The 27,182-nt window shown below is 38.2% G+C and overlaps 3 protein-coding genes across 3 annotated transcripts; 1 reads left to right on the top strand and 2 right to left on the bottom strand.

Annotated features, from left to right (window-relative positions):
• Positions 1-4,048: 4,048 nt before the first annotated feature.
• On the bottom strand, positions 4,049-5,177 carry LOC143558554 (uncharacterized). The gene is made up of 3 exons (XM_077047375.1): positions 4,836-5,177; positions 4,451-4,762; positions 4,049-4,246 (listed from the first exon to the last, which is right to left on the bottom strand). The coding sequence occupies exons 1-3, from the start codon at positions 5,175-5,177 to the stop codon at positions 4,085-4,087; spliced, it is 816 nt and encodes a 271-aa protein (XP_076903490.1). The 3' UTR covers positions 4,049-4,084.
• Positions 5,178-9,679: 4,502 nt separating this feature from the next.
• LOC143558570 (long chain acyl-CoA synthetase 4-like) lies at positions 9,680-22,018 on the top strand. The gene is made up of 18 exons (XM_077047388.1): positions 9,680-9,902; positions 13,514-13,568; positions 13,637-13,726; positions 13,799-13,904; positions 14,092-14,168; positions 14,258-14,297; positions 14,380-14,474; positions 14,556-14,723; positions 14,800-14,910; positions 14,983-15,070; positions 15,159-15,225; positions 15,330-15,405; positions 15,509-15,626; positions 20,533-20,781; positions 21,037-21,176; positions 21,268-21,450; positions 21,529-21,648; positions 21,817-22,018. The coding sequence occupies exons 1-18, from the start codon at positions 9,751-9,753 to the stop codon at positions 21,850-21,852; spliced, it is 1,971 nt and encodes a 656-aa protein (XP_076903503.1). The 5' UTR covers positions 9,680-9,750; the 3' UTR covers positions 21,853-22,018.
• A 41-nt stretch (positions 22,019-22,059) lies between these two features.
• Positions 22,060-24,926, bottom strand: LOC143558569 (cyclic nucleotide-gated ion channel 1-like). Its single transcript, XM_077047387.1, has 7 exons — positions 24,756-24,926; positions 24,156-24,669; positions 23,852-24,064; positions 23,489-23,763; positions 23,255-23,366; positions 22,942-23,178; positions 22,060-22,871 (listed from the first exon to the last, which is right to left on the bottom strand). Exons 1-7 carry the CDS (start codon positions 24,782-24,784, stop codon positions 22,206-22,208), a joined length of 2,046 nt encoding a protein of 681 aa, XP_076903502.1. The 5' UTR covers positions 24,785-24,926; the 3' UTR covers positions 22,060-22,205.
• Positions 24,927-27,182: the final 2,256 nt, after the last annotated feature.

Below are 27,182 nucleotides of genomic sequence, written 5' to 3'. Positions count from 1 at the left end.
TTAGCATATTCATTATGTTTATATCACCTTGGATTTTACACATCATGGGAAAGCAACCATACATGTTAATGACTATACTAAGGTCCTTTCAACCTATTAAATCCATATGATTGGCTAAATAGTCAATGTACTATCATTTCCCATTAAAATTCAGTTTTATATTCAATCACCCCAATTTCTCTTAATTGGCAGGTAAATGGCTATCCTGTTTGACCACAAGTAGTCAACAGGACCAAAAATACATGTGAATATATGTCCTTTCAAAGTCAGAGTTATTAACATAGTTCTAAGTGAAAGAATAGGAAACAAGTTATAAGTGCCCAAAATGCTTTCAGTTTTTTTGGTTAATGGCTATCATTTGAATCAATAGAGATTTTAGGACCAAACATACACAAGTGTATGTCCTTCTAACTGGGCAAATGACATAATTTTCAGCAAGAATAACTAGTTGAGACTTTTCATTATAAATCCTTCTTTTAAGCTTCCATAAAGCTTGAACTGAATAGTTTTATCATATCTCCATCGAATATTTTAAGCCCCTACGAAAGAATCGGATCAATGAAATGAACCTAGAGCTTTCCCGTGGCCCGTTCGAAAATTTTCTAAAACGGCCAAAGGGGGGTATCACCGTCAGCCCGAAAAACTGATTATGGGGCTATTCACCGAATCTGACAATATTTTCCGTCCTGGAGACCTCCATCGAATATTTTAATCCCCTACGAAAGAACCAGATCAATGAAATGACCCTAAAGCTATCCCGTGGCCCGTTCGAAAATTTGCGAGAACAGCCAAAGAGGGGGTATCATCGTCAGCCCGAAAAAACTGATAATGGGGCTATTCACCGAATCTGACAATATTTTCTGTCCTGGAGACCTCCATCGAATATTTTAAGCCCCTACGAAAGAATCGGATCAATGAAATGACCCTAAATCTTTCCCGTGGCCTGTTCGAAAATTTGCTAGAACGGCCAAAGGGGGGTATCACCGTTAGCCCGAAAAATCTGATTATGGGGCTATTCACCAAATCTGACAATATTTTCCTTCCTGGAGATCTCCATCGATTATTTTAAGCCCCTACGAAAGAATCGGATCAATGAAATGAACCTAGAGCTTTCCCGTGGCCCGTTCGAAAATTTTCTAGAACGGCCAAAGGGGGGTATCACCGTTAGCCCGAAAAACTGATTATGGGGCTATTCACCGAATCTGACAATATTTTCCGTCCTGGAGACCTCCATCGAATATTTTAATCCCCTATGAAGGAATCGGATCAATGAAATGACCCTAGAGCTATCCCGTGGCCCGTTCGAAAATTTGCGAGAACAGCCAAAGGGGGGGGTAGCACCGTCAGTCCGAAAAAACTGATAATGGGGCTATTCACCGAATCTGACAATATTTTCCGTCCTGGAGACCTCCATCGAATATTTTAAGCCCCTACGAAAGAATCGGATCAATGAAATGACCCTAAATCTTTCCCGTGGCCTGTTGGAAAATTTGCTAGAACGGCCAAAGGGGGGTATCACCGTTAGCCCGAAAAATCTGATTATGGGGCTATTCACCAAATCTGACAATATTTTCCTTCCTGGAGACCTCCATCGAATATTTTAAGCCCCTACGAAAGAATCGGATCAATGAAATGACCCTAGAGCTTTCTCGTGGCCCGTTCGAAAATTTGCTAGAACGGCCAAAGGGGGGTATCACCGTTAGCCCGAAAAATCTGATTATGGGGCTATTCACCGAATCTGACAATATTTTCCATTCTGGAGACCTCCATCGAATATTTTAAGCCCCTATGAAGGAATCGGATCAATGAAATGACCCTAGAGCTTTCTCGTGGCCCGTTCGAAAATTTGCTAGAACATCCAAAGGGGGGGTATCACCGTCAGCCCGAAAAAACTGATAATGGGGCTATTCACCGATTCTGACAATATTTTCCGTCCTGGAGACCTCCATCGAATATTTTAAGCCCCTACGAAAGAATCGGATCAATGAAATGACCTTAATCATACGACCCTATAGCTTTCCCGTGGCCCGTACGAAATTTTGCTAGTACAGCCAAAGGGGTGGATACACCGTCAGCCCGAAAAAACCGAGTATGGGGCTATTCACCGAATCTGAACATACTTTCGGTCCTGGAGGCTTCCATCGAGTATTTTATTCCCCTAAGAAAGAATCGGATCAATCATACGACCCTAGAGCTTTACCGTGGCCCGTTCGAAATTTTGATAGTACGGCCCGGGTATGGGGCTATTCACCGAAGCTGACCATATTTTCAGTCCTGGAGGCTTCCATCGAGAATTTTATTCCCCTACGAAAGAATCGGATCAATCATACGACCCTAGAGCTTTTCCGTGGCCCGTTTGAAATTTTGATAGTACGGCCAAAGGGGGGATACACCTTCAGCCCGAAAAAACCGGGTTTGAGGCCATTCACCAAAAATGACCATATTTTCGGTCCTGGAGGTTCCATCGAGTATTTTTATCCCCTACGAAAGAATCGGAGCAATCATACGACCCTAGATCTTTCCCGTGGCACATTCGAAATTTTGCTAGTACGGCTAAAGGGGGGATACACCGTCATCCCGAAAAAACTGAGTATGGTTCTATTCACCAAATCTGACCATATTTTCGGTCCTAGAGGCTTCCATCGAGTATTATGCCTCTACGAAAAAATCGGATCAATGCAACGTCCGTAGAGATTTCTCGTGGCACGTTCGAAATTTTGTTAATACGACCAGGGGGGATACACTGTCAGCCCGAAAAATCTGAATATGGGGTTATTCACCGAATCTGGCCATATTTTCGGTCTTAGAGGCTTCCATCGAGTATTTTATGCCCCTACGAAAGAATTGAATCAATGAAACTTCCCTAAAGCTTTCCCGTGGCTCGTTCGAAATTTTGCAAGTACGGCCAAAGGGGGGTATACACCGTCAGCCCAAAAAAACTGAGTATGGAGCTATTCACCGAATCTGACCATATTTTCGGTCTTGGAGGCTTTCATCGAATATTTTATGCCCCTACGAAAGAATCGGATCAATGAAACGTCCTTAGAGCTTTCCCGTGGCCCGTTCGGAATTTTCTTAGTACGGCCAAGGGGGATACGCCGTTAGCCCGAAAAAACTGAGTATGGGGCTATTCACCGAATCTGACCATATTTTCGGTCCTGGAGGCTTCTATCGAGTATTTTATGTCCCTGCGAAGGAATCAGATCAATGAAACGTCCCTAGAGCTTTTCCGTGACTCGTTCGAAATTTTGCAAGTACGGCCAAAGGGGGGATACGCCGTCAGCCCGAAAAATTTGAGTATGGGGCTATTCACCGAATCTGACCATACTTTCGGTCCTGGAGAATATCATCGAATATTTTATGCCCCTACGATAGAATCTGATCAATGAAACGTCCTTAGAGCTTTTCCGTGGCCCGTTCGAAATTTTCCAAATACGGCCAAAGGGGGTATACACCGTCAGCCCGAAAAAACTGAGTATGGGGCTATTCTTCGAATCTGACCATATTTTCGGTATTGGAGGCTTACATCGAATATTTTATGCCCCTACGAAAGAATCGGATCAATGAAACGTCCCTGGAGCTATCCTGTGACATGTTCGAAATTTTGCTAGCCCCATACACCGTCAGCACGAAAAAACTGAGTATGAGGCTATTCACCCAATCTGACTTAAATAAATAAAATATGTATACAAGCATTATTATTATTATGATGATGGACTCAAAGACACCAAAGCGAAACAATCTAGTTACGGATAATCAACTTGAGCTGAATCCAAGCTTCAGAACCTCAAGTTCAACTCATTTAATTTTAGAAAGTTTGAACTGGAGTTCGAGTTGTTTCAAGCCTGGTATGTATTATTTGAGCATCGTGAAATTTTTATATATATGCTCAAACTCCGTTTAGTTATTATTTGTCTGGTGCATACAATTAGCAGCAACAAATATAATATTTTGTTAGCAGCAACAAATATAATATTTTTTACAGAATGAAACCCATTTAAAGAAGTTTAAGAGGCTTCTGCAAGAAGTAACTTAATGTCCCTTTGACTGTCTAAAAGGAGTTTTACAAGAATATGATGGCAGGTCAGGAGGCGGTGAAGCAACCTTGACAACAAAAACAAGCGACGAGGATCCCAAGCAGTGCCCCGGCAATAACCTGTGAAGGGGTGTGCCCAAGTAGCTCCTTGAGCTTCCTTTTACTGATGGGATGACCTTGGAACAAATCCTCAACTATTAGATTCAGAACCTGCATGCATATATGCGCGAGCAGATCACACAAATATTAATAATTACTCGGGTCATTTAACATCAAGGGCAAAAAGGAGGATAAGTTAAATTATATATGATCAGGCTAAAAATTCAAAATGCTAGATGTAATCACTACCTTGCTAATTATTTCAGTTATATTGAATATGAAATAAAAATAGAAAAATTATGATTGAATACGCACCTGTGCTTGCATCCCAGCATGACGACGGATGCCAATAGCATCATACATGACAATCAAGGTAAAGCCCAAGCAGACGGGAAACAAGGAATCTGCGACGCCATGGCATATGGCGACGGAAGTGGTCAAAGCAGTGCATAAAGATGAGTGTGAAGAGGGCATACCCCCAGACGAACACATTATTCGTAAATCCAATTTCTTGTCAAAGCAAAAATGCAAGACAACTTTTAAAGACTGCGCCATAAGCCAAGCAAAAAAGCCAGAGACAAAAGTAGGATTTGCAGCTAGTGTTGCAACAAAGGGGCTAATACGAACCTAGAAGAATCAAATCAAATACATATATATTATTGATATATACATACAGAAAATGAATTAAAGAAAAAGTGACCTTTGCAGTTGTAGTTAGACTCAATAGAGCCACACCGAGGCCTCCATTGAGCAGGTAATTATTATTACTAGCCGTCTCATCATGACGGTATGAAGATGATTTGTTGTGTGATCTCAAGAGCTTGTTTGTGTATCGTTGCCAAAAAGATGGAGGGTTTGAAGGAAGAGAGGCGCGAGGAGTAGTAGTAGTAGTAGTAGTAGTATAGGTTGTTCTTGTTTTGATTGGGGGGTAACTGTAACTACTGCTGCATAATCTTCTTCTTGTTGTTGATGATGATAGGAGTGGGTTTATAGATATAGAAGAAGAAGAAGAAGAAGTAGTTATGATGCTGATAGGGTCCATGAATATTGGTTCCGCATTGAAGTGTTTTCTTTTCAGCACAAATTAAACAACAACAGAGAATTAAAAAGATAACAAAGAAAGAAAGAGAGAGAGAGAATATCCTGGAAGGCTCGGGGTTTATGCTCCTTCCTTCCTTTGACTCCCAGATCTCACCTAAATAAATAAAACTCATGTTTGTTTCATTATCTATAACTTTTTTTTCCTTTTGTTTTTTTTATTCGCATCCATCAACGTATGGTTAAAATTAATCACATGTTAAAACGGAAATTGCTAGCTTTCCCATGTGCCAATTGTCACATATTAATTGATTTTACCATTTTACTCGCATTGTTATTTTATTACATCATATCATTTCATAAGTAATTTTTTTTTTCAAGAATAAACAGTGGTTTTCGTTGTATAGTTTGTTTAAATTTATTTTTCTACCTATAGTTTCAATTTGTGTTTTTCGTCCATGTGGTTTCATTTCACTTGCAATTAAACCCGATCTCACTAACCCCGTTAAGTATGGTCGTTAAACACATTTATGTGCCCCTCGCGTGTTTTATCATCCGAAGCCCCCTCATGGGACAGTGGGGGTGTATTTAGGGAAAAAAGATCAAAACTACCCCTCATATGAGGGGCACAATGATGGGTTTAACAATAAGACTTAACGGAGTTGGTGTGGTTGGGTTTAATTGCAAGTGAAATGAAACCACATGGACTAAAATCACAAATTTGAAACTATTGGACTAAAACTGTAGATTTTGACAAACCATAGTCACGAAAACCACAATTTACTCTTTGGGTTGCATTTCCAAAACCCAAAACAAACTATAGCAACAAAATAATAATAATAACTTATTAAAATTGCCTATATAAAATACAGAGAAAAACATTTCTATAAAAATAAAGACACCACTAAATAGAATCGAACTCATGATCTTTGATTCAATAGACTGACACTCTTTCTACTACCCTAGTGAGTCATTTCATAGACTTACGTTTTAAACCAATGTCGTGTGTGTATTATTTTTTTTAACAGTTACGGACCTCGGGAAAATGGGTCTGGATCCGTTGACCAAAGATCCTTTGGGCAGACAGGACATAGAAGTATATAAGAGTGCTCCAATTTTTGAAAACATGTTTGTACAATAATAAATGTAATGGATTAAACCTCATATTCTTTCTAATAGTACGTGTCATTGTTTAAGCATTTTGTAAAATGATGTTTTTAATTTGACCGTGCATGTAATATTAACATATCGTCCCTGAATGAACGTAAGGAAAATTGTCATTGCATACCTTTAGTTGGCAAGTATACCACCACGACATACACATACAATGTATGTATAGTACGTATGTTGATTAATAACATTACGGTAAATTTTGCGATTTCAGCCGAGAATCTTTATAGGCCTTGAGTCCAGTCACCACTCTGACTTAGTCCAAGCTTCGCCACTGGGATGAGGATCTAGTAATCATGCATAGGCGCATGGACTTGGGCAAGAGACTGGAATTGTACAAATTCGCTTAAACTGAGGTTGATGTTGTTGGGTGGGCCAAGTAAGCGAGCCTCTTTGTTATATAATAAACTTGGATTAGCTAAGTCGTTTTGTTGATAGTAGTATTATTCTTATATCGAGTGATATTTTCCTTCTTGTAGCTATGTTTTTGTTAAGTTTGTCTTGATTCATTTATAAAATGCACGTGTTTACATTTTACCTGTAATTTGATAGAACAACGAACGTATAAATTCAATATTGTATCAGCATAATGTGGGTGTTTGGGTTTCCTTATTTTTACCTCCTTGTAACTTATTCACTTTTATAGATTAAAATAGTGTTTGGGTAATTTAACTTATTAAACCTTTTAAAAAATAAAAAAGGAGTTTTCATAAGTTAGGATTTTGTAACTTATGAAAAACTCCTTATATAAGATATAAGGAGGTGTAAATAAGGAATCCCAAACATGCCCTAAAACCTTGTAAAATGCTATTCACATAAATAAGTTTTGGGATTGTCCTTTTTTTGAGGGAAACAAATATTCTAACCTTAATCTTTTAAATTCTATCTTTGCTTCCAGCCATCTTCTTGTTTGTTTATCTTAGACGGCAATGAAATGAAACAAATCAAAAACGTGATTCTTTGGTATCTTAATGTTTTTATTTTGGTGGTAGCGTATGAAACAAACGCGACAGCACAAGATGATAAAGAATTCCTCGACATGCATAATAAGGCGCGGGTGCAGGCAGGCATGCAACCATTTACCTATGATCAAACACTGGCCAATTATGCAAACAAGCATGCATTATCCCATGCCCGTGATTGCGCTTTAACACACTCGGATGGACCCTATGGTGAAAACCTATTCTGGGGTAATGCTTCCAAATCCTTGAAATGGAGTCCTAAGGACGCTGTCTACGCGTGGCTGAAAGAACAAAAATATTATAACAGGAAATCGAACATGTGTATGCCAGGGCAAAAATGCGGTCATTACACACAAATTATGTGGCGAGACACCAAAAAGATCGGTTGTGCAAAGACCAATTGCATGGGCAAAAGCACTTATATCGTATGCGAGTATGAGCCAGCCGGAAATTATGAGGGGCTTTCTCCTTTTGATAATCATGATCCATCAATTTACACTCAAAGTTAGTACGTACGTAGTTAAATGTTACGTACAAATGTAAGAGAAACTGTCTATAATAACCTTGTTTAGATTTTGTATATGTAATGTTTTTTTTATTGGAACGAGACAATTTTTTTTATGTGTGCGTACAATAATAGATATATTAACTATTCTTTTCATACCAACGTTCAAGTATCCTTATGTGGGTTCTTAATTTAGTAGTTACCAACTTCCAATATTTTACAAGCACATATAAACATGATTCGTTTTATGTTAATATCTGAACAAATTTGTAAATATGCGTCTTCAAGTCTAGGAGATTTTATATATTAATGGGAATGGGTAAAGATCATAAATTGCTTATAATACGAAAAAGAACCAATTGATCATTGGTAAATGTTAAAATATAAATGGAACCAAATTTAAAAAGTGTGAGAATAATTTATGGTCCAAAAAACCTCTTAAAAAATAAAAAATAATAATAATAAAATAACACAAAATATTACTAAAATTTTAAAAAGTAAAAAAAAAACTAAAACGTTTCCCTCATCTTTCTCGTTAGAAAAAGGACAAAAATGACACAATGACGAAAACAAACAAAAAATATCAATGATAAGGACACAATGTAAAAAAAATGCACAATGGATAACGAAAATAAACAAAAAACACAATAATAAATAAAAAGACATAATGATATTTTTTACTCAACATTGTTTTTTCTTTTTTCTTTTTCTTTGTTTTGTTTTGTTTTTTTTTTTTTTTTTTTTGAACGAGGACGACATGAGAAACATTTTAGTTTCTTTTACTTTTTTTGCTTTTTGATTTATATTTCGAATTATGATTTTTTTATTATATTATTTATATGGTTTTTTATGACCATAAATCCTTTTCATCCTTCTTAAATTTTTTTTCTTTTATAAGTAACTAGTCACTTAATTATCAAGTCTTTTTTTTCCTTGCCATATTTACTTTTATTACATTTGAAAAATGTATAGATATAAATATAATAATAATAATAATAGATAAATGGATAACATTTGAAATTATACTATTTTCAATCTTTAACAAACGTGGTGATTTGTTGTTACTTTTTGGATTTAACCAATTATATTAGAATAAATAATAAAATAATATGTTAATATTTATTTTTATAAAAAATGTATAGATATAATTAAATAGAGTGTAAAAGAAAATTAAATAATTATTTATCTATGGCATATATTAGGGTTAATTAAGATCTTAGTTTTAAAGATAACAAAGTTGCGAGTTTAACCACAAAACGACACTTTTCACGGTTATTTTCTTTTATTAAAATAGGTAGATAATATGTGTTGAATCTTCAAAATTTAACAATCAATTGATCAAATTCAAAATATATGATTAGCATCCAAACACAAACGAGAATCGTTCATCCGAATCATCAACATTCATATGGCTGAACATATCATCCAGATACCTCAACAAAACACATCTTCATCAGTATCAGGATTCTTATAATTCCAACACTATTTTTTGAAACATAAAGGGCAAATCCCTGGCTAATGGAGAAAAATTTATTAGTATTAATTAATTACAGAATAATTAATATATTGTTTTTAGAGAATTAAATAAAATGTAAAATGAAAATATTATTACAGTAACAATATATCCTATGTATTAAAAGTCAACATTCTTAATTAACTCGATCTTGCATTAATTGGTATACTTGGAACCAGAAAATGGTTATATATGTATATATAAATAATCTTCTATGTTTTGTTGACCAATTTGTTTCTAACATCCATTTTCTGGTGGGGCACCTGCAATTGCCATAGTTCTTCAAAATATACTTTTTGTTAGGCCAACCACGCACTCTCTTTCTTACAAAACACACCAATATTCATCCATCTTACTCTTTATAAATATATATACATAACAATAACAAGCTAGCTTTTATTCATTAATTATATATCTTGTCCTGAGCATGGGTATGAAGACATATGTGGTAGAGATCGAAAAGGCAAAAGAAGGCCACGGTGATAGGCCATCTGTCGGTCCTGTTTACCGGAATGCGCTAGCGAGAGAAGGATTTCGACCACTTACCAATGGCGTCCATAGTTGTTGGGATGTTTTCCGGTACTATTAATTCCTTGTCTCTTTACTAATTAAAACGACATTATACATTTTCTTTTTGAAGATTTCTATTATAGACAAAACCAAAAACCCTTCTTAACAAGGACGTAGCAAGGGCTAGAACAACAAAACAAATGTTCTAGTTTTTATCTTTGGCTGTGCTATTTTTTTTAATGTGAATTAATTTGGTCTTGTTGGATCATTTGTTTAAAATATCTTGCACATTTTTTATTGATAAAATATAAATAAATATATATAACTATAATATTTTTGTGATTAAAACGACCATTTATTACCTAACGACCAAATTGTGACAGAGTGAAATATATTATTTATTGCATTATGGTATGAACATACTTATATTAAGAATAACAGAGTTAATAAAGGGTTCATGAAGATTTCAAACTAAAAGATTTTTATTCATAATCGAAAGGCATGAACACCAAGCTAAAAACTCAAACCCGTATTCAAACAAGAACAATAAATTAAATCCAAATAGACGTATCCAATTTCATTTAATCTTTTTCCAAATCTAGGCGAAAGGTATGACAAAAATGCTCGAATGATATGATCCCTTAGTCACCACATAATGAAATAAGTGATTTTGAAGTTCTTGTTTCGTGGAGACGCGTTATTAGATGCTCCGCTTTATTTTTCCATGGGTGCCCTATAGGGAAAAAAAATTAAGGACTGAATCTAGATTTTCATCAAACCACGACAAAAACTATAATGAAATGGCGATCATATTTGTGAATCTATTTAAATAAAACAATTTATCAATGAGTAGCTTTGGTTAATATATATTTTTGTTTTTCATTTATCATTTTAGAGTACTTAAGAGGTGAAAAAGTTTCATTCAATTTTAACTTTATTTATTACACGATAAAAGATAAAAACAACAATTGAGAACATTGTCACCTTTCTAAGCAATCTATTTTTTCTATTCTCGTCTCTATCTCCGATTAACTAATGATATGAAATAATAATGATTTAAATTGTATATATTAAGTATTAAATATGGACACAAATTAGTTAATTATAAATAGTTGTTACTTCATTTAACAAATAAATTTTGATACATAATTAATATGAGTCTATTAAATAAACTTATTTCTTATTACATAAAAGCTTCTATTTAACTCAAATATCACAAATATAAATTTATGTTTGTTAATAGATTGAAAAAAAGGAATTATGATAAAAAAAATTTGTGTTTTGATGAGTGATTTCTAAATATATTATGTGGTTGGATGGTTTGAATGGTAAAATACAACATATTTCCTTTTTATTAACATTTAACACCAACCAAACTACATCTGGATAATGGGTAAGCGAGCAACAAGCTGCGCCGCTATCCCCTTTTGGATCGCAAAGCCTATTCTACTAAATATAAATATTTGTTTCCTCGGGCTCTGCGAGTCACTGTGGACCACCTTCTGCACCCGTTCCAAGAAGCGAACCGCCTCGGGAGCTAGAGATCCAAATGTGTCAAAGACAAATGGAATAAACACGTGCTGATTCTCCAAACACACTGTCTCATGCTTAGCAACCTTCATAGATTCCGCCCTCAAAACCGCATGTCTCTGAACGAAACCACTATCTCTCAACCACACCAACGGGGACACCCCAGTGAGGTCGACACATGCATGCTTACCCCCTGCCCATCTAAACACAAGAACGTCCGCAGGACACAGTGTAGATCTTCCATCTCTCGGATCAGTCAGAAAGTTAACAGGTGCCTCTTTTTTGGCTGAGATCCCGGCACGCCTAAGCACATCCCATAAGACATCTCTAACCCAGTCGTGACGATACTTGAACCCCGGCAATTCCTTACAGTGGAGGGCATGCTCACCAAATTTATCCAAACAGGCTTTTTTTACAAATTGGGCATGATTCGTCTGGAGGGAAAATAGGAATCACGAGCCGGTATTTAAGGATGGCTCTGTATTCAACTGCCGACATCCGTTGTCCAAGACCTTCAATTGGCACAACAGTTAAAAAATCTTGGGCATGAGCCCCCTTGAGACAAGCAAAAACTGTCTTTTGTCTCGGTGTCATATCAAATCGCTCCTCCAAATCATGTACGTGTTTACCATAAAGAGCACTCGCCAAGGTTTGTTGAGGTTTATTGGGGGCGGTCTCCTTATCAGTAAAACCGCCTAGATCAAGGTCCAGAAGAGTTGTTCCAATATTACCAAGTGCAAGGGAGTAGTCAGTATCTACCCCCATAACCCCAGCGCTTCGCAAGATGTGGTCCTGCAATTTCCACGACTGGGCCATGGAAGCAACAAAGGCATATGCAGAGACATCCTCAGCCGAGAAAATTCCTAAGCCTCTGCAACGCATAGGGAAGGAAACCAACCTCCACTGCAGGTCCCCAAAATACGGTCCTTCACACACAACAATATCTTCTATTGCCCCCCCGTAGGCCCGCATCAAAGATGGCCATAGCCTCTTTGACATGTTCAGGTTGACAGGTCCGGAGCCCAAACACTAACTTAGCAACCCCCATGCATGAACGCAACAAAAGGAGCTCACTTTGGGGGTCCCTAAGGTCCGGCAGGCGTTTCATAAGTTCAACTGCCCTCAAAGCTCTTTTATTTGCCAAAGACCGAATAAACCCTGCATCCCGACTAACCGCTCCCCCCAGGAGTTTAACTCCCCTCACAGGCCTGCTAATCTCGCTAGGGAATAAACCCGGCACATTCTTTGAACCATTGCATGATGGCCAAAAAATCTCCGTTTTCTGAATATTAAGCCTAAGCCCCAGAGACACCCCCTCTGAGCGAATAATGCCCAACGCCCTAGCAACCTCCTCAGCCTTACCAATGATAGTGCCATCGTCTAAATACCAAGCATGGAAGGGCAAGGAACAGATCCCTTGCACACTAAGGATGAGCGGATGGAGGACCATCGCAAATAGAAGAGGGCCAAGGGGGTCCCCTTGCTGCACCCCAGTAAAAGCCCCAATATGAGTATCCCCCACATATAACCTGGCGGGCTGAGCATATAAAAACTGGACCCATGGGAAGATGGATGGACATCTGCAGCTGACTTCCCTGAGAAGGGTCGTCCGGTCCACCTCGTTGAAGGCGTTAGAAAAATCAACAGTGAGCATAGTCAGGGACCCGTCAGAATGGAATGCGCTCAGAAACCTGTTAGCACTATGCAGTACCGCTTCCGCCCCATTAGGGATCCCAACCCCGAATTGAAAATCCCCTAGATAAGCAGCCACCTCTTTCCCCACTTTACGCATAGCGACTTTCGACACCAATCTTCTTCAAATGCCCCCAACCTCCATGGGTCTAATTCCATTGTCAGGCTTCAACAGGGGGTCAACGGTGCCGAAGCAATGAACTCCGCTAGAACTTTAGGACAAATCCTCCCAAGTCACAAGTTGACAACATATCAAATGATAAAAATAAAAAATAAAAAATATGTGGTATTAAAAAAATATATCCAAATTCTAATTCTTAATATATATCTTATTTGAAGGACTAAGTGCACTTTAAATTTATCACAAATATCATAAATTTGAATTTATTTTTGTTAATAGATTAAAAAAGGGAATATATTATGATCATGATAAACAAATTTGCATTTTGGATATGCAGCTCATCAGTGGAAAAATATCCCAACAATCAAATGCTTGGACAGCGTGATGCCAAGGTACTCTTACAAGCTCTATTTATATATATTTATTTATTTATTTCTCACAAGTTAGTCTGGCTTTTCAGTCTGGTAAATATGTCTGGTTAACTTACAAGGAAGTATACGAGACCGTGTTGAAGCTTGGAGATTCGATCTGCAGTCGTGGAATTAACAAAGTGAGACAACATTAATTACTTTCAGCTTAATTATATACTTGCATATTTACTGTTATCATTAACACCATTCAGGGGGCAAGATGTGGAATATATGGGATCAATTGCACTAACTGGGTTGTAAGCATGCAGGCCTGCAACGCTCACGGCCTTCACTGTGTCCCTTTATATGACACATTAGGTACGTATCAAAAGCAGTGTTGTTCTGTTAACTGATATGTGTGAATCGCTAAACGTTTTTTATGCATGTGACCTGATGTTAGTGAGATTGTATTAACAAGTTATAAATTGCATCTAGAAAAAATAATCTCTTCTTTATTAAACTTCATCTACAATACGAGTTAAAAGTTGTAAGGCTTCTTTTTCAGGTGCCGGTGCAGTGAAATACATTATATGTCACGCGGAGATCTCAATTATATTTGCAGAAGAACCTAAAATTTCCGAGGTAGGTTGTAAAATGCCTTCGTTTTATAAATGTTCTGGTGAAGCCTGAAGGTATTCTTTGTGTCTAATAAAAAATCTAATTATTTATAGGTGTTGAAAACATTACCTGATACTGGAAAGTACTTGAAAAGTGAGTCTCTTGTCTGCTTTCGTTATGGTTATTTTACGATCAACACAACACGTGAATTAACATGTTCTCGCTTATTTTATAGCTCTTGTCAGCTTTAGCACAATCACAAATGAGCAGAAGCAAATGGCTGAAAAACATGGTTTAGAACTTTATTCATGGGAAAGTTTTTTGCATCTGGTAAACATCCGTTGTTAAGTAGTCATGATCATGTGCTTAAAGTTAGTTCTGTATTAAACGAACTTGTGTATATACTTGAAGGAAAGCAAAGAGCAATATGAGCTACCATCAAATATGAGAAGTGATATTTGTACAATCATGTACACTAGTGGAACCACTGGGGAACCAAAGGGAGTTATGATAACCAATGAAAGCATTCTTTCCATTTTGTCTGGAGTAAATAACCACCTAGAGAGCATGAGTGAAGAGGTTGGTTTTAACAACACGTTAAATTCGCATATAATAATCTTTTTGTTTATTCGTATCTTCCATAATTTTCTGTCAGTTTCATGTGAGCGATGTATATTTTTCATATCTACCTCTAGCCCATATATTTGATCGGGTCATTGAAGAATTATTCATTTCAACTGGTGCCTCAATTGGATTTTGGCGTGGGGTAAGTCATTAGGAATCTTATAATCTCTCTCAGTGTGTGTGTGTATGCATATACTTTAATATATTTCCTCAGGACATCAAGTTATTGATTGACGATCTCAAAGAGCTAAAGCCAACGGTCTTCTGTGCTGTTCCCCGTGTGCTGGACAGGATCTATTCAGGCATATGCTCTCAATCGTACTCATTATCATTAATTGGCTCTCATAGATAATATGCATTTACACTAATCAAGTATCATGCCTTATTCAGGTTTGGTAGAGAAGATCTCTTCCAGTGGCTTCCTCAAGCAAACCTTGTTCAACATGGCCTACTCTTAGTGAGTTTTTCTTTCAGGATTACTAAAATTGTCACGACTATTCGTTAGTCTTGTCCTTGAAAGATTATTATTATGATCATGCTCATCACCGGTTCTATACGCAGCAAACTGCATAACATGAGTAGAGGGTTCAAGCATGAAGAGGCAGCACCAAGGTTTGACAAGATTATTTTTAGTAAGGTGATGAATCTCTTTTAGTTCAGGTGTCGGTGTCACTGGTTGTGTTGATATTAGCATATATTTATCTATCTTCTCGTTGTGTTGTTAAAAAAATAAAATACAGGTGAAAGAAGGTCTAGGAGGAAAGATGCGTCTCATTCTATCTGGAGCGGCACCTCTTTCGGCTAGTGTGGAAACCTTTTTAAGAGTGGTAACATGTGCTCATGTTCTTCAAGGATATGGTATTTGCAATCCTTAACCATATATTACAAACGAATCCTTACGTGCGTGTGCCTTGTTAGTGAGAAACTTAAGTGGATTGTACATGTATATAGTATTAGACAGAATATGTGTACTCATAAGGAAAATGAATATGTAGAGTCAAGGGATATGGATAGTCTGTAGGTTTCAGTTGTAATCCCTTTATATATCCCTATATTCATCTTGTACTCTCATTCAGAAAATACAATATACAATTATCAAGTATAACTTGTTTAACTTGGTATCAAAGCTTCATCTCTGCTGACACAAACCCTAGCAGGCTACAGGCTTGTTCCGATCCTACTTCTTCCTTTTTTTTTCTCTTTATGTTGTTTCTCTCTTCGACAATCATGGCCATGATCGCAGCCTTTACTACAGCAGAGAAAACATCACACAACTCACACAAGTTTGCCTTTACCCTATCCCCTACTAATTACGGTTTCTGGAAAACAATGATCCAGCCGTTTTTGGTTACAAACAATCTCATTGGCTACATCGATGGTACAATCCCCTGCCCATCGCCAACCATTCCTGCTGCAGCTGCATCCTCTGATAAAAGTACAAGCCCAGCCGACCCCGCTACTAATCCAAACTAGCCGATATGGATAAACAATGACGCACACGTCCGGATGATCCGTATATCAACCATATCCGAGGCAGCCTTTTCTCATGTTCAGGGTACTACCTCTCGAGATCTATGGTTATCTCTTGAAAGTGCGTACGCACCCCACTCTGCATCAAGAGAATACACTTTGAAGGCACAACTTCTCAAGATAGAGATGAAAGGTGATGAAACTCCATCTGCATACCTCACAAGGGCGCAAGAGTATGCTGATGCACTTGCCAATATCAATGAGCCAATGAAACCTAAAGATGTTGTGATGGTTGTTATCTCCGGGCTTCGTGAAGAATACAATGGACTTAAGCCCTCCCTTCTTGGCCGTATACCTCTGGTTCAATTCAATGAGATTCTTGGACTTGTTCATGATTATGAGTTCATGATCAAAAAGTCTCTTCCTGTTGTCCCAACTGCTCAGGCTTTCACGGCTGTGACCAGCCCCCAACCGTCACTTTCCGCAACTTTTGTTACTGCTGGACAGCAGCCGGATGCTCTTCAGGCTCTCCAACAATTAGCCACTCAGCTTGGTTTCAATTTACAGCCAAATAACCCTTCAAATCAGGCGTTTTTTGCTTCTCGTTCCCAAAATTCTCATGGTCGTAGGTTCAACAACAACCGTCGAGGACGAGGATCTTTCAACAATCAATCTTCTGGGGGCACTCGCAACCAATTCAGTTGGGCATCCAACCAAAATACATTGTACGGAACTTGTAATCGTTGTGGTATAGGGAATGTTCCCTCTCAATGCCCCAACCGAGACCCTGCCACCATCCGGCCAAGATCACCGCAGCCATCTGCTAACTTTGCTGATCTTCGCCCTTCAACATCCACCACGTGGCTGCCCGACACCGGCTCTAATAGTCACGTTGCTCAGGACACATCTACCTTCAACAATCAAGAACCCTACTATGGTGAGGATTTTTTACATGTTGGTAATGGTAAAGGCTTACCCATCTTACACATTGGTTCCACCACCTTTCACTCACCATCTAAATCTTTTAATCTTTCTAATATTCTTCATGTCCCACAAATCAAACAAAATTTACTTTCAGTTCAAAATTTCTGCCATGATAATCAAGTTTTCTTTGAATTTCACTCTACTTTTTTTTCTGTGAAGGACACGCTTACACGCACTACCCTCCTCACGGGTCCAAGTGAACATGGGCTCTACTCCATCCGTCGTCCTCAAATTCAATCTGTTCCCAGAGTTGCCTTCACTGCTGTTCGTGCTTCCTCCAACATATGGCATCAACGGCTTGGTCATCCTCATCCACAAGTTTTGAAGACTATGCTATCTACTTATTGTCTTCCTGTTTTAAATAAACATTCTGATTCCTTTTGTAATTCTTGTCACATTAGGAAATCATCCAAACTTCATTTGTCATCATCTAATTTTAAAAGTACTCATGTCTTGGATCTTTTGTTTTGTGATGTGTGGGGTCCTGTCCCTGTTACTTCTTCTGATGGTTACAATTATTTTCTGTTGTGTGTTGATGATTTTTCCCGTTACATGTGGTTCTTTCCATTGAAACACAAATCTGATATATATGAAGTTTTCAAACAGTTTGTTCTTGTAGCTGAGAGACAATTTAACACCAAACTTAAATATGTTCAAACTGATTGGGGGGGGGGGGTTGAATTTTGGAATCTATCTGGTTTCTTTTCCTCCATTGGCATCTTACACCGCCTCTCATGTCCATACACGAGTGAACAGAACGGCCTTGTCGAACGACGACACCGACATGTAGTTGAAACTGGCCTCACTCTTCTTGCTCAATCCTATGTCCCCTCACGTTTTTGGCACTTTGCATTTGACACGGCTGTTTATCTTATTAATCGCATGCCCTCTCGAAACAATGATCGCCTCTCACCTTTTGAACACCTCCTTAAACGTAAACCTGACTTTTCTTTTTTGCGTGTGTTCGGGTGTCAATGTTATCCCCACCTTCGACCATACAACAAGCACAAAATGGACTTTCGGTCCTCACCTTGTATTTTTCTTGGCTATAGCCCATCACATTATGGCTATAGGTGCCTTGATCTCTCATCTGATCGTATCTACATTGCCCGCCATGTGCGCTTCAATGAGCGCTACTTTCCGTGTCAAACCTCACCATCCACTCCCGATTCTCCTACCACTTCTCAACCCGATCCTTATATATCCTCCTACCCCACCCCGCCTTCTCCTTCTACTAATCCGGTCACAGAACCATCTGCTAATGATCTGCCATCATCTTCCCCTACACCTGATCTTCCAACACCCCCACCTTCACCAACACCTCCCCCTACTTCACCTACACCTACGGTGCCACCCACCTCACCGGACCATCACATACCCGCCTCATCTCCTGTTCCCAGCCCACTCCAACAATCGGCCCAAGCATCTCCCTCTTCATCTACACAACCAGCTCAACCAGAACCTACTCCACAACCCCGCCCTCGACCTTCTAACCTTCGCCCTAATCCTAAACAGCGGGTGCCATACAATCCATCTGCTTTTCATGCCTCTACTTCACCTGAAACCGAGCCCACTTCCTTTGCCATTGCCAACAAAGATTCTCGTTGGCGGAATGCCATGACTGAGGAGTATGTTGCTTTGCTTCGAACCGGAACTTGGTCTCTTGTACCACCTGTCACGGATGCCAACGTGGTTGATTGTAAGTGGGTTTACAGGCTCAAACGAGACAAAACATGTGCTATCACACGATACAAGGCTCGGTTAGTTGCCAAGGGGTTCAATCAACAACCCGGTATTGACTATCATGAAACTTTCAGTCCTGTTGTCAATTTCACAACGGTTAGGGTTGTGCTTTCTCTTGCCGTCGCTCAAAGATGGCCTTTACGACAGTTGGATATCCAAAATGCTTTTTTACATGGGGATTTGAATGAAACCGTTTATTTGAGGCAAACTCCTGGCTTCTCTGATCCATAGAAGCCCGATCATGTCTGCCTCCTTCATAAGTCCCTGTATGGGCTCAAGCAGGCACCGCGAGCTTGGTTTCACAGGCTTTCTACAGCCCTACATTCCTTGGGTTTTCAGGGGTCCAAAACTGACCCTTCTTTGTTCATCTATGCTTCTGGTGGTACTCTTCTCTACATGTTGGTTTATGTAGATGACATCATTCTCACAGGTAATAATCCTCATGCCATTGATAGTATTATTCACAGCTTGAGCAAAACATTTGCTCTCCAAGACATGGGTACTTTGTCCTATTTTCTTGGGATCGAGGTGGCTCCTTGCGGTTCTGATCTTCTCCTTTATCAAAAGAAATACATTTTGGAGACCATCCACAAAGCAGGTCTCTCACAGGCTCGCCCGGTGCCTACACCAATGGCTACGAGTGCCACTTTGGCTCTTGGTGAGAATCCTCCGTTTGAGAATCCGGTCAAATATCGTCAGATTGTTGGTGCACTTCAATATGCCACACTCTCACGTCCGGACATCGCTTATGCGGTTAACAAAGTGTGCCAGTTCATGCATTCTCCGACTAAAGATCACTGGTCGGCCGTCAAACGAATTCTCCGATATTTAAAAGGTACTGTTGACTATGGTCTTCTACTTAAACAGAATTCCAGCTCGACTCTACACGCCTATACTGATGCGCATTCTCCTGTTCTTAATGCCTATTCTGATGCGGATTGGGCTGGATGTCCTGATGACCGTCGATCCACAGGGGCTATGCAATCTACCTTGATTCAAACCTTGTTTCGTGGTCAGCAAAGAAACAAAAGACTGTATCTCGGTCCTCAACAGAATCTGAATATAAAGCCCTTGCTGACAATGTTGTTGAACTCACATGGCTTGAAGCTCTCTTACAAGAATTGTGTGTTAGTATGGCCACAACACCTGTTCTATGGTGTGATAATCTTGGAGCAACATACTTATCAGCGAATCCTGTGTTTCATGCCCGCACAAAGCATGTGTAAGTTGATTTTCATTTTGTCAGAGAGAAGGTCGCTACAAAGAGGCTATCGGTTCAATTCATATCTACCACCGATTAGATTGCTGATGTGTTTACAAAGCCACTATCAGTACATCGTTTTGATATCTTAAGATCCAAGCTACAGGTCGCTTCCCGGCCTTAGCTTGCGGGGGAATATTAGACGGAATATGTGTAGTCATAAGGAAAATAAATATGTAGAGTCAAGGGATATGGATAGTCTGTAGGTTTCAGTTATAATCCCTTTATATATCCATATATTCATCTTGTACTCTCATTCAGAAAATACAATATACAATTATCAAGTATAACTTGTTTAACTTATAGGTTTAACGGAAAGCTGTGCGGGGTCATTTGTTGCACAACCAAATGTATTATCCATGACTGGTACAGTGGGGCCTCCCCTGCCGAATGTGGATGTGTGTTTGATGTCAGTCCCTGAAATGGGATACGATGCTTTAGCGGCCACCGCTCCAAGAGGAGAGATATTGTTGTGTGGAAATTCCTTGTTCTCCGGATATTACAAGCGTGAAGACCTCACCAAAGAGGTGCTTGTAGATGGATGGTTCCACACAGGTCCCTTTCTTTTTCTATAGAATTAATCAAATCATTAATCAAAACCACATGACTGAGGGGGTGTTTGGGATTCCTTATTTTGCCTCCTTGTAACTTTGCATTAAGTTAATAAGTTACAAAAGTGTAACTTATGGAACTTTTTCTCTCACGATATAAGCAATCTCAAACACCTTATCACTTTTCAAAAAATTTATAAGGTATAAGTTGATGAAAATAAGCAATCCCAAACACCCCCTGAATTAGAAAGCATCTCAGGTGATATTGGCGAGTGGCAACCGGATGGAAGCATGAAAATTATTGACCGAAAGAAGAACGTTTTTAAGCTTTCACAAGGAGAGTATGTTTCTGTAGAGAATTTGGAAAGCATTTTCTCCCTTGTTCCTAACATTGATGCGGTAGGTAGTCTAGTCATCATAAGCACACCATTTGCTATGTATCTTGCCTCTTGTGGGATTGCAGTTTAATGAAGTGAATTACATGTTTCAGATATGGATATACGGCAACAGCTTTGAGTCATTCCTTGTTGCAGTTGTCAACCCAAACAAGGAATCACTTGAAAATTGGGCAGCCGAAAACAGAGTGCCAGGTGACTTCTCTACCATTTGTAAAAATCCCAAGACAAATGCGTATATTCTTGGAGAGCTCACCAGTATTTCTAAAGAGAAAAAGGTTTTCCCTCTCTCTTTCTCTGGATGATCTTAGACGGTATTTGCATCATTTTAAACAAATCTCAACTTATTTTGCCAGTTAAAAGGTTTTGAGTTTGTTAAAGCTGTTCATCTGGACCCCGTGCCATTTGACATGGACCGTGATCTGCTCACACCAACATTCAAGAAAAAGAGAGCCCAGTTTCTTAAATATTACCAGGTTAATTAATATTCCTTATCTTCTTGGGTATTGTTCTATTATATAGTTAGCAAATACTCCCTAAGATCATATATATCACCGCATGCTGCAATTTGCTTACGTATGAATGAAAACAAGTCCTTTATACTCTACAATCTAACCCAATGTGGATAATTTTGTGTTTTGTAGACTGTGGTTGATGATATGTATCGAAGCAGGAGATGATTCCATTTTTTAGATGCCCGGACAAGTTTATTATTATGATGCAGATTTAAGCACAAGTTTATTATTTTTTTTTATTCTTGAAACTTCAAAGTAATATGCTCTTCAATGTTTAACAATGTGTGTGTACTATGTAGTATTATTGTGAAAAACAAAAGTTCATCGGTTCATCTAGTACTCCTTAATGATTTATAGTGTGTGTGTATTGAGTAGTTCATTTATGACTGATGAATTTAAGAATGCAATATTAAAAATTTGGTTGACATATACATATATAACATTTTGACAAAAGACCCAAAATAGAATAAATAAAAAAGAAAGATGCTATATGTACAAGCTCAATAGGACGAGGCCAACTATTCGCTAAAATCAGGATCGACCGGCTTTTGTGGCAGCGGCGATAATTTAGGAGTGTTCGTCCTCCTGACGTTGTGTAATATATTGGCAGCAAACCTGGAGGCATAGATAGCTGCACCGAGACTTGGTGCAGCAGCTGCAGTTGTGTTTGCTAATGCATCCCGCACTTCTTTCTCCCACAAGGCCTTCTCCTGCTTTCTTCTACAATGTCTACGCCAAGCAACCTGTATAAAGCAAGCTCCCCATGTCCTCCAATGTTGCGAGTAGTACCGAAACGTATGTTGGAAATGCCTGCTGTGTAGTTTCCTGTACTGGGAGGCTACAAACTTGAGGTCATCAGCTTTGAGAGCAAAAGCTTCAACATCTGTAATTGGTCTAACGGTTGTGGTTGAGATGGGGAGAATTGAAGACATGTTTGGATCCAAAGCCCATGTCAGAAGCTCATCTCCACAAAAGTCACCTGCCTTGAGGCGACTAGAGTTAAAGAAGCCAGTTCTTCCACCATTTGTAGTAACGGTTAGCAACTCTCCACGCATTATGAACAGCATCTCGTCTACTGGATCTCCCTCTCGCAATATGTAGCTGTTCTCTGTGTAAAGAACCGGCTTCAGACACTCACTCATAGCATCCAATAGTCGTTCGTCCATTGTCTCAAACATTGGCACCTGCATAATTGCATCACTCGTTAGTCACCCTCCGAAAAAAATACAAGAAAAAGCGGTTAGCGTTACTGACTCTAGTAAGCAGAGACAAGCAAAGATGATGCTTAATGTCTCGTCTCAAGTCCTTGGGAAGGTTATAAATGAGAACTTCTTCATCGACTCCCCTGTTTTCTTGCCACTTGTACTGTTCGTAACGCCTCACACGCTCCTTCAGATCTTCAGGGAGCATCCTGTGGGACATCCATAGCTCTGCATCCCTCCTTTTAATCCGCATTTCTTCTACTCTTACCGTCATTGATTGAAGATATTTCTGTACCAACCCACCAATACGATCAAGATCAAATTAATACATGCATATGTAGTTCAACAACACAATGAATGCATACCTGCATGTTTCCCAGGAGAAACGAAAACAACACTAGTCCAAGAATAGAGATGAAGAGGGCAAACAAAATCTCCCATACGTAGGTACTTGTCTTGAGATTTTGACCAAGCGAGCTGATTGATTGATGAACAATTAACAACAAAACATTTAGTACCAAAGCCAGGTGGACTTATATATATATATATATATATATATATATATATTGGTGTAGACATGAATGGCCAAGCAAACAAACCTTAAATTTCTCAAACCCCACCAAAAGCAGTACAAGAACTTCTGGGGAAAATCTTTGGTTTCTACAACGTGAGACTCTAAGGCGTCAAGGAATATGCCATAGTCAAAATCAGACGGATGAAGAGGTGTGCAAGTTGTGTTGAGAAATGAATAGTCCCCTTTACGCTCTTCTCCACAGTATAGAAACCTGGTCTCACAGTTCACTTTATCGCATGCCGCACGCCAGCAGTCATCTTCCCTATCTATAGAGAATAAGTACCAGAAGGATCCAATCACCTGAAACACCCATATCCACATATTAATTACTGATTGCCTAGCATATTATAGACAGACAAAGCAGAAAGAGGCAAGGCGACTAACTTACATGACTGCCTAGCATATAGACAAAAAGATTGAGAGCGGCTCCAGCCCATGGGGTCTCGGTAAATATGCCAGAAGTCCTCGTGACTTGCCTGTAAAGCGGAATTATCCGAAGAAAGCGTGGGATGTATTGGCTAAATATCACAAACTTGAGCAAATCCTTTGTAACTAAAGAAACTGGGCCCTTTCTGGTTGGTATGATGATCAGAATGGTCACCTATCATTCAATTAATTCATGTAATTAATTAATATCCATCCAAGTATCATCATGTATATATATGTTAAAGTTAAGAACTGAACGTACGTACCTGTGGAAGCGGAAGAATTGACAGTATGTCTATGATGAAGTAGGAGCAGAGGTATCGCTTAGCTATGGCAAAAGTGTCCTCAATCAACTCACCTCTTCCGAATACTCTTGAAGAAGGAGGGATAAATCCAGTGCGGAACTCAAAGACTATATGCGCAACATAAAGGAAGTCTATGAAGGTACGAAGAACACAAGAAATGATCTTCATCTTGTTGTCCATATCAAGACACTTTTGATGGCTGTCAATCACAGGAATGTAGAAGAAGAGTGGATCTATAGATACCGCGATGATGCTAATGGCCACAAATATTTTATTCCATGTCTGGAGAAAAGAGCCTTGTGGATGTAGGATTTTCCACTTATGCTGCTGCTGCTTCTTCTTTGGATCAGACACGACTTGTTTATTTGGAGAAACCGCCTTGTTTCCCATCATCGACCTCAGAGTTGACTTGATGTTGAGTGCATATTTTGTGGGGATTTGCTGATCATAAATATCGCTAATTGTATCCTTAAACCTGAAAGAGACAACCAGTTCGCCCATTAGTAATACTTGTAACATGTATGTCTATATATAATTATATATCATTCAATTCACACTAACCTTACGTATCTTCCCTGCTTCAACTTCATTATTCCAGAATCTGATATGTATGTACAGATGAATTCAATAAGAGATGGAGGTGATTGCAGTTTATGATGATGAATGAAGTGAAAAGAAATAGAATGAGAAATTTCAAGGTCTCAGTGTTTGAGAAACTTCATGGTAGCAGCAGTAGCTAGTCTTAGTCTTTGTTTTTAACTTTTTATCAATAATATTCATTCAGCAGCCAATTTAGAGGGGACAATAGTCAATGGTCTTTGTTTTTTTTATATATATTCATTTAACCCCTTGCACTATCACCTATTTACATTTACGTACAACTTCAAAGTTTGAGACGTTCAAAACACGTACGTACATGATATTCCTTACTAAGTACAGGTATTGTTTTTTTCGTTGGTTTTCAATCTATGTAAAACACCCTTTTAATTCGATGCATCCATCACAACTTTAGTTTTTGAACTTATCGTATGGTTAGCCAAAGAAAAACATGATGTACAAAAGCATAAAATGAAGGGTAGTTACTTGTTGGAATAAAGAGCTATTTTGCCATGTGTTGGTTGACTTGGTCTATAGAAAGTCACTTGCTTTCTTTTATTAATAAATAAATAAACTGAGCATTAAATAATACTCCACTAATAATAATAATAATAATAGTTTAATGTTCTTGTAATACTACGTGGTTTGAAATCAGTTTTCTAATGTTGGACGTGTTCATATATAGTCAAAGTCAGCCCTTTCCAGTTAACACGTCCATTTTTCTAATTTTCTTCATTAAATTATTTTAAACTAGCAAATTATAGTCAATGCGTTACAACCGGGTTAGTTTTGAAAATCCAAGCGTAAGCAAAAACAAATCAATATCTAAAATAACAATTCGAACTCCTCGTCTTTCTTTTTTTTTTTTTATTTTCTTTGTTACATTAATGATTACATACGAATAAAACCATTAAAACCTAAAAACTAAGACGCATAAACAAACTGGTCGTGAGTAACTCGTAGAATCCCATGAAAACTCGTACGTAGTTGAAAATTAATGTCGATGTCGACTTTCTTTTTGCATTGTAAAACCAATAAAATAAAAATGTATTTCAATAAATTGTGGCTACTTGATGTTAGCAAGGGCCCTACACTCGGGCCACCAAACTCAACTTGGCAATTTGACCTCACAACATCAATCTATATTTTAAATCCTAACAAAATATTTAAATCTTAACATAAATTGAGATATTTTAAATAGTAAATTCCAAAAGGTACTAGACAAGTTGAAGAAAAGGTCCCATCCTTCAATATTATGATTGGGTCGACCAGGCTAGATCATGAGTGAAATATCTGGCCAGATCATGAGTGAAATATCATGTCGAGTCGATCGGGCCAGATCAAGAGTGAATAGAAAATGTACATAGCTTTTCCAGCTAAAATACTTGGAATAATTCTACCACTTCTACTAGGAGTAGCCTTTTTAGTGCTAGCTGAATGTAAAGTATTGGCTTTTGTGCATCGTCGAAAGAGTCCTGATGTAATGAGATCGTTTGGATTGTTACAACCTCTAACGGATGGTTTTAAATTGATCATAAAAGAACCTATGACTGCAACTGCTGCTGCCTGCAGGTTTGGATGGCACTATTGAAAGATCACACTTGAAAATTAATTAGAATCCAATTTTCACATGATTTAAAAATTAATTTCAATAACCTCCCTCATATAAACTACCATACTGATCAACTAAAACCAAATTCACCATCAAGACAAGATATATGATTCTACATGATCATGTATAATACTACAATCCTCAATTTGTACATATGTAAGCGTAAAAATGATTGTTCTAACTTCAACAACACTTTTGAGATTTGGTCACAAGTGCGAAATACATGTGCAGTGACATGATATATATTACTCAGATACATAATAATACCCAAAAGGAGCTGCAACGAAAAACATCTTAAGCACATAGAGAGACAGGTATAAGCTAGCTAGCTGCTTTGATTACTTGCTTTATATCTTTAATCAAATAGGAACATATTTTAATAAGTTTTGTTATGCGAATAAGTGATAGTTTCTTTTATTTTGTATAGCAACAAATGGCCATGTTAATATAACGCAGTACTTGTTTCTACACACATGGACATGCTACTACACTAGCTATTAACGAATACTTTGTTGTTACATAACACGGAAAGAGATGAAATTTTATTTCATTGATCAACATAATCCTTTTACATAATTACATACAACCTAAACAACAGTTCCAGATTCATTTTCTGGATTTATTAATTGTGAATAACCTAAAAACAAGTGTACAAATACTCTTCACTGTCTAGACTAGAAGCCCAATATATGATTCCAACAAAAAAGAACTTATACACATTGTAATATGTCTCTTGACAACAGCATAGTTTACAATACCCAAAGAGCCAAAATTTTCCC

This window comes from Bidens hawaiensis, unplaced genomic scaffold (assembly GCF_021521415.1).
Source record: "Bidens hawaiensis isolate Kalapana, Puna unplaced genomic scaffold, B.hawaiensis_p1.1 tig00019557_1, whole genome shotgun sequence".
Lineage (NCBI taxonomy): Eukaryota > Viridiplantae > Streptophyta > Magnoliopsida > Asterales > Asteraceae > Bidens > Bidens hawaiensis.
Note: the sequence above shows the minus strand (reverse complement) of the source record. Positions and strands in the feature narration are given on the sequence as shown.

Bases quoted from the DNA above. Each gene is read 5' to 3' on its own strand.
- LOC143558569 (XM_077047387.1), bottom strand. From the start codon at position 24,784: ATGAAGTTGAAGCAGGGAAGATACGTAAG. The intron at 23,179-23,254 runs GTATGCATTCAT...GGGTTGGTACAG, and splicing joins TTCTCCTGGGAAACATGCAG to AAATATCTTCAATCAATGAC. The intron at 22,872-22,941 runs GTCAGTAACGCT...GCAATTATGCAG, and splicing joins GCTTGTCTCTGCTTACTAGA to GTGCCAATGTTTGAGACAAT.
- LOC143558570 (XM_077047388.1), top strand. From the start codon at position 9,751: ATGGGTATGAAGACATATGTGGTAGAGATCGAAAAGGCAAAAGAAGGC. The intron at 13,905-14,091 runs GTACGTATCAAA...CTTCTTTTTCAG, and splicing joins CCCTTTATATGACACATTAG to GTGCCGGTGCAGTGAAATAC. The intron at 15,071-15,158 runs GCATATGCTCTC...TGCCTTATTCAG, and splicing joins GCTGGACAGGATCTATTCAG to GTTTGGTAGAGAAGATCTCT.
- LOC143558554 (XM_077047375.1), bottom strand. From the start codon at position 5,177: ATGGACCCTATCAGCATCATAACTACTTCTTCTTCTTCTTCTTCTATA. The intron at 4,763-4,835 runs GTCACTTTTTCT...TGATTCTTCTAG, and splicing joins GTCTAACTACAACTGCAAAG to GTTCGTATTAGCCCCTTTGT. The intron at 4,247-4,450 runs GTGCGTATTCAA...ATATGCATGCAG, and splicing joins ATGCTGGGATGCAAGCACAG to GTTCTGAATCTAATAGTTGA.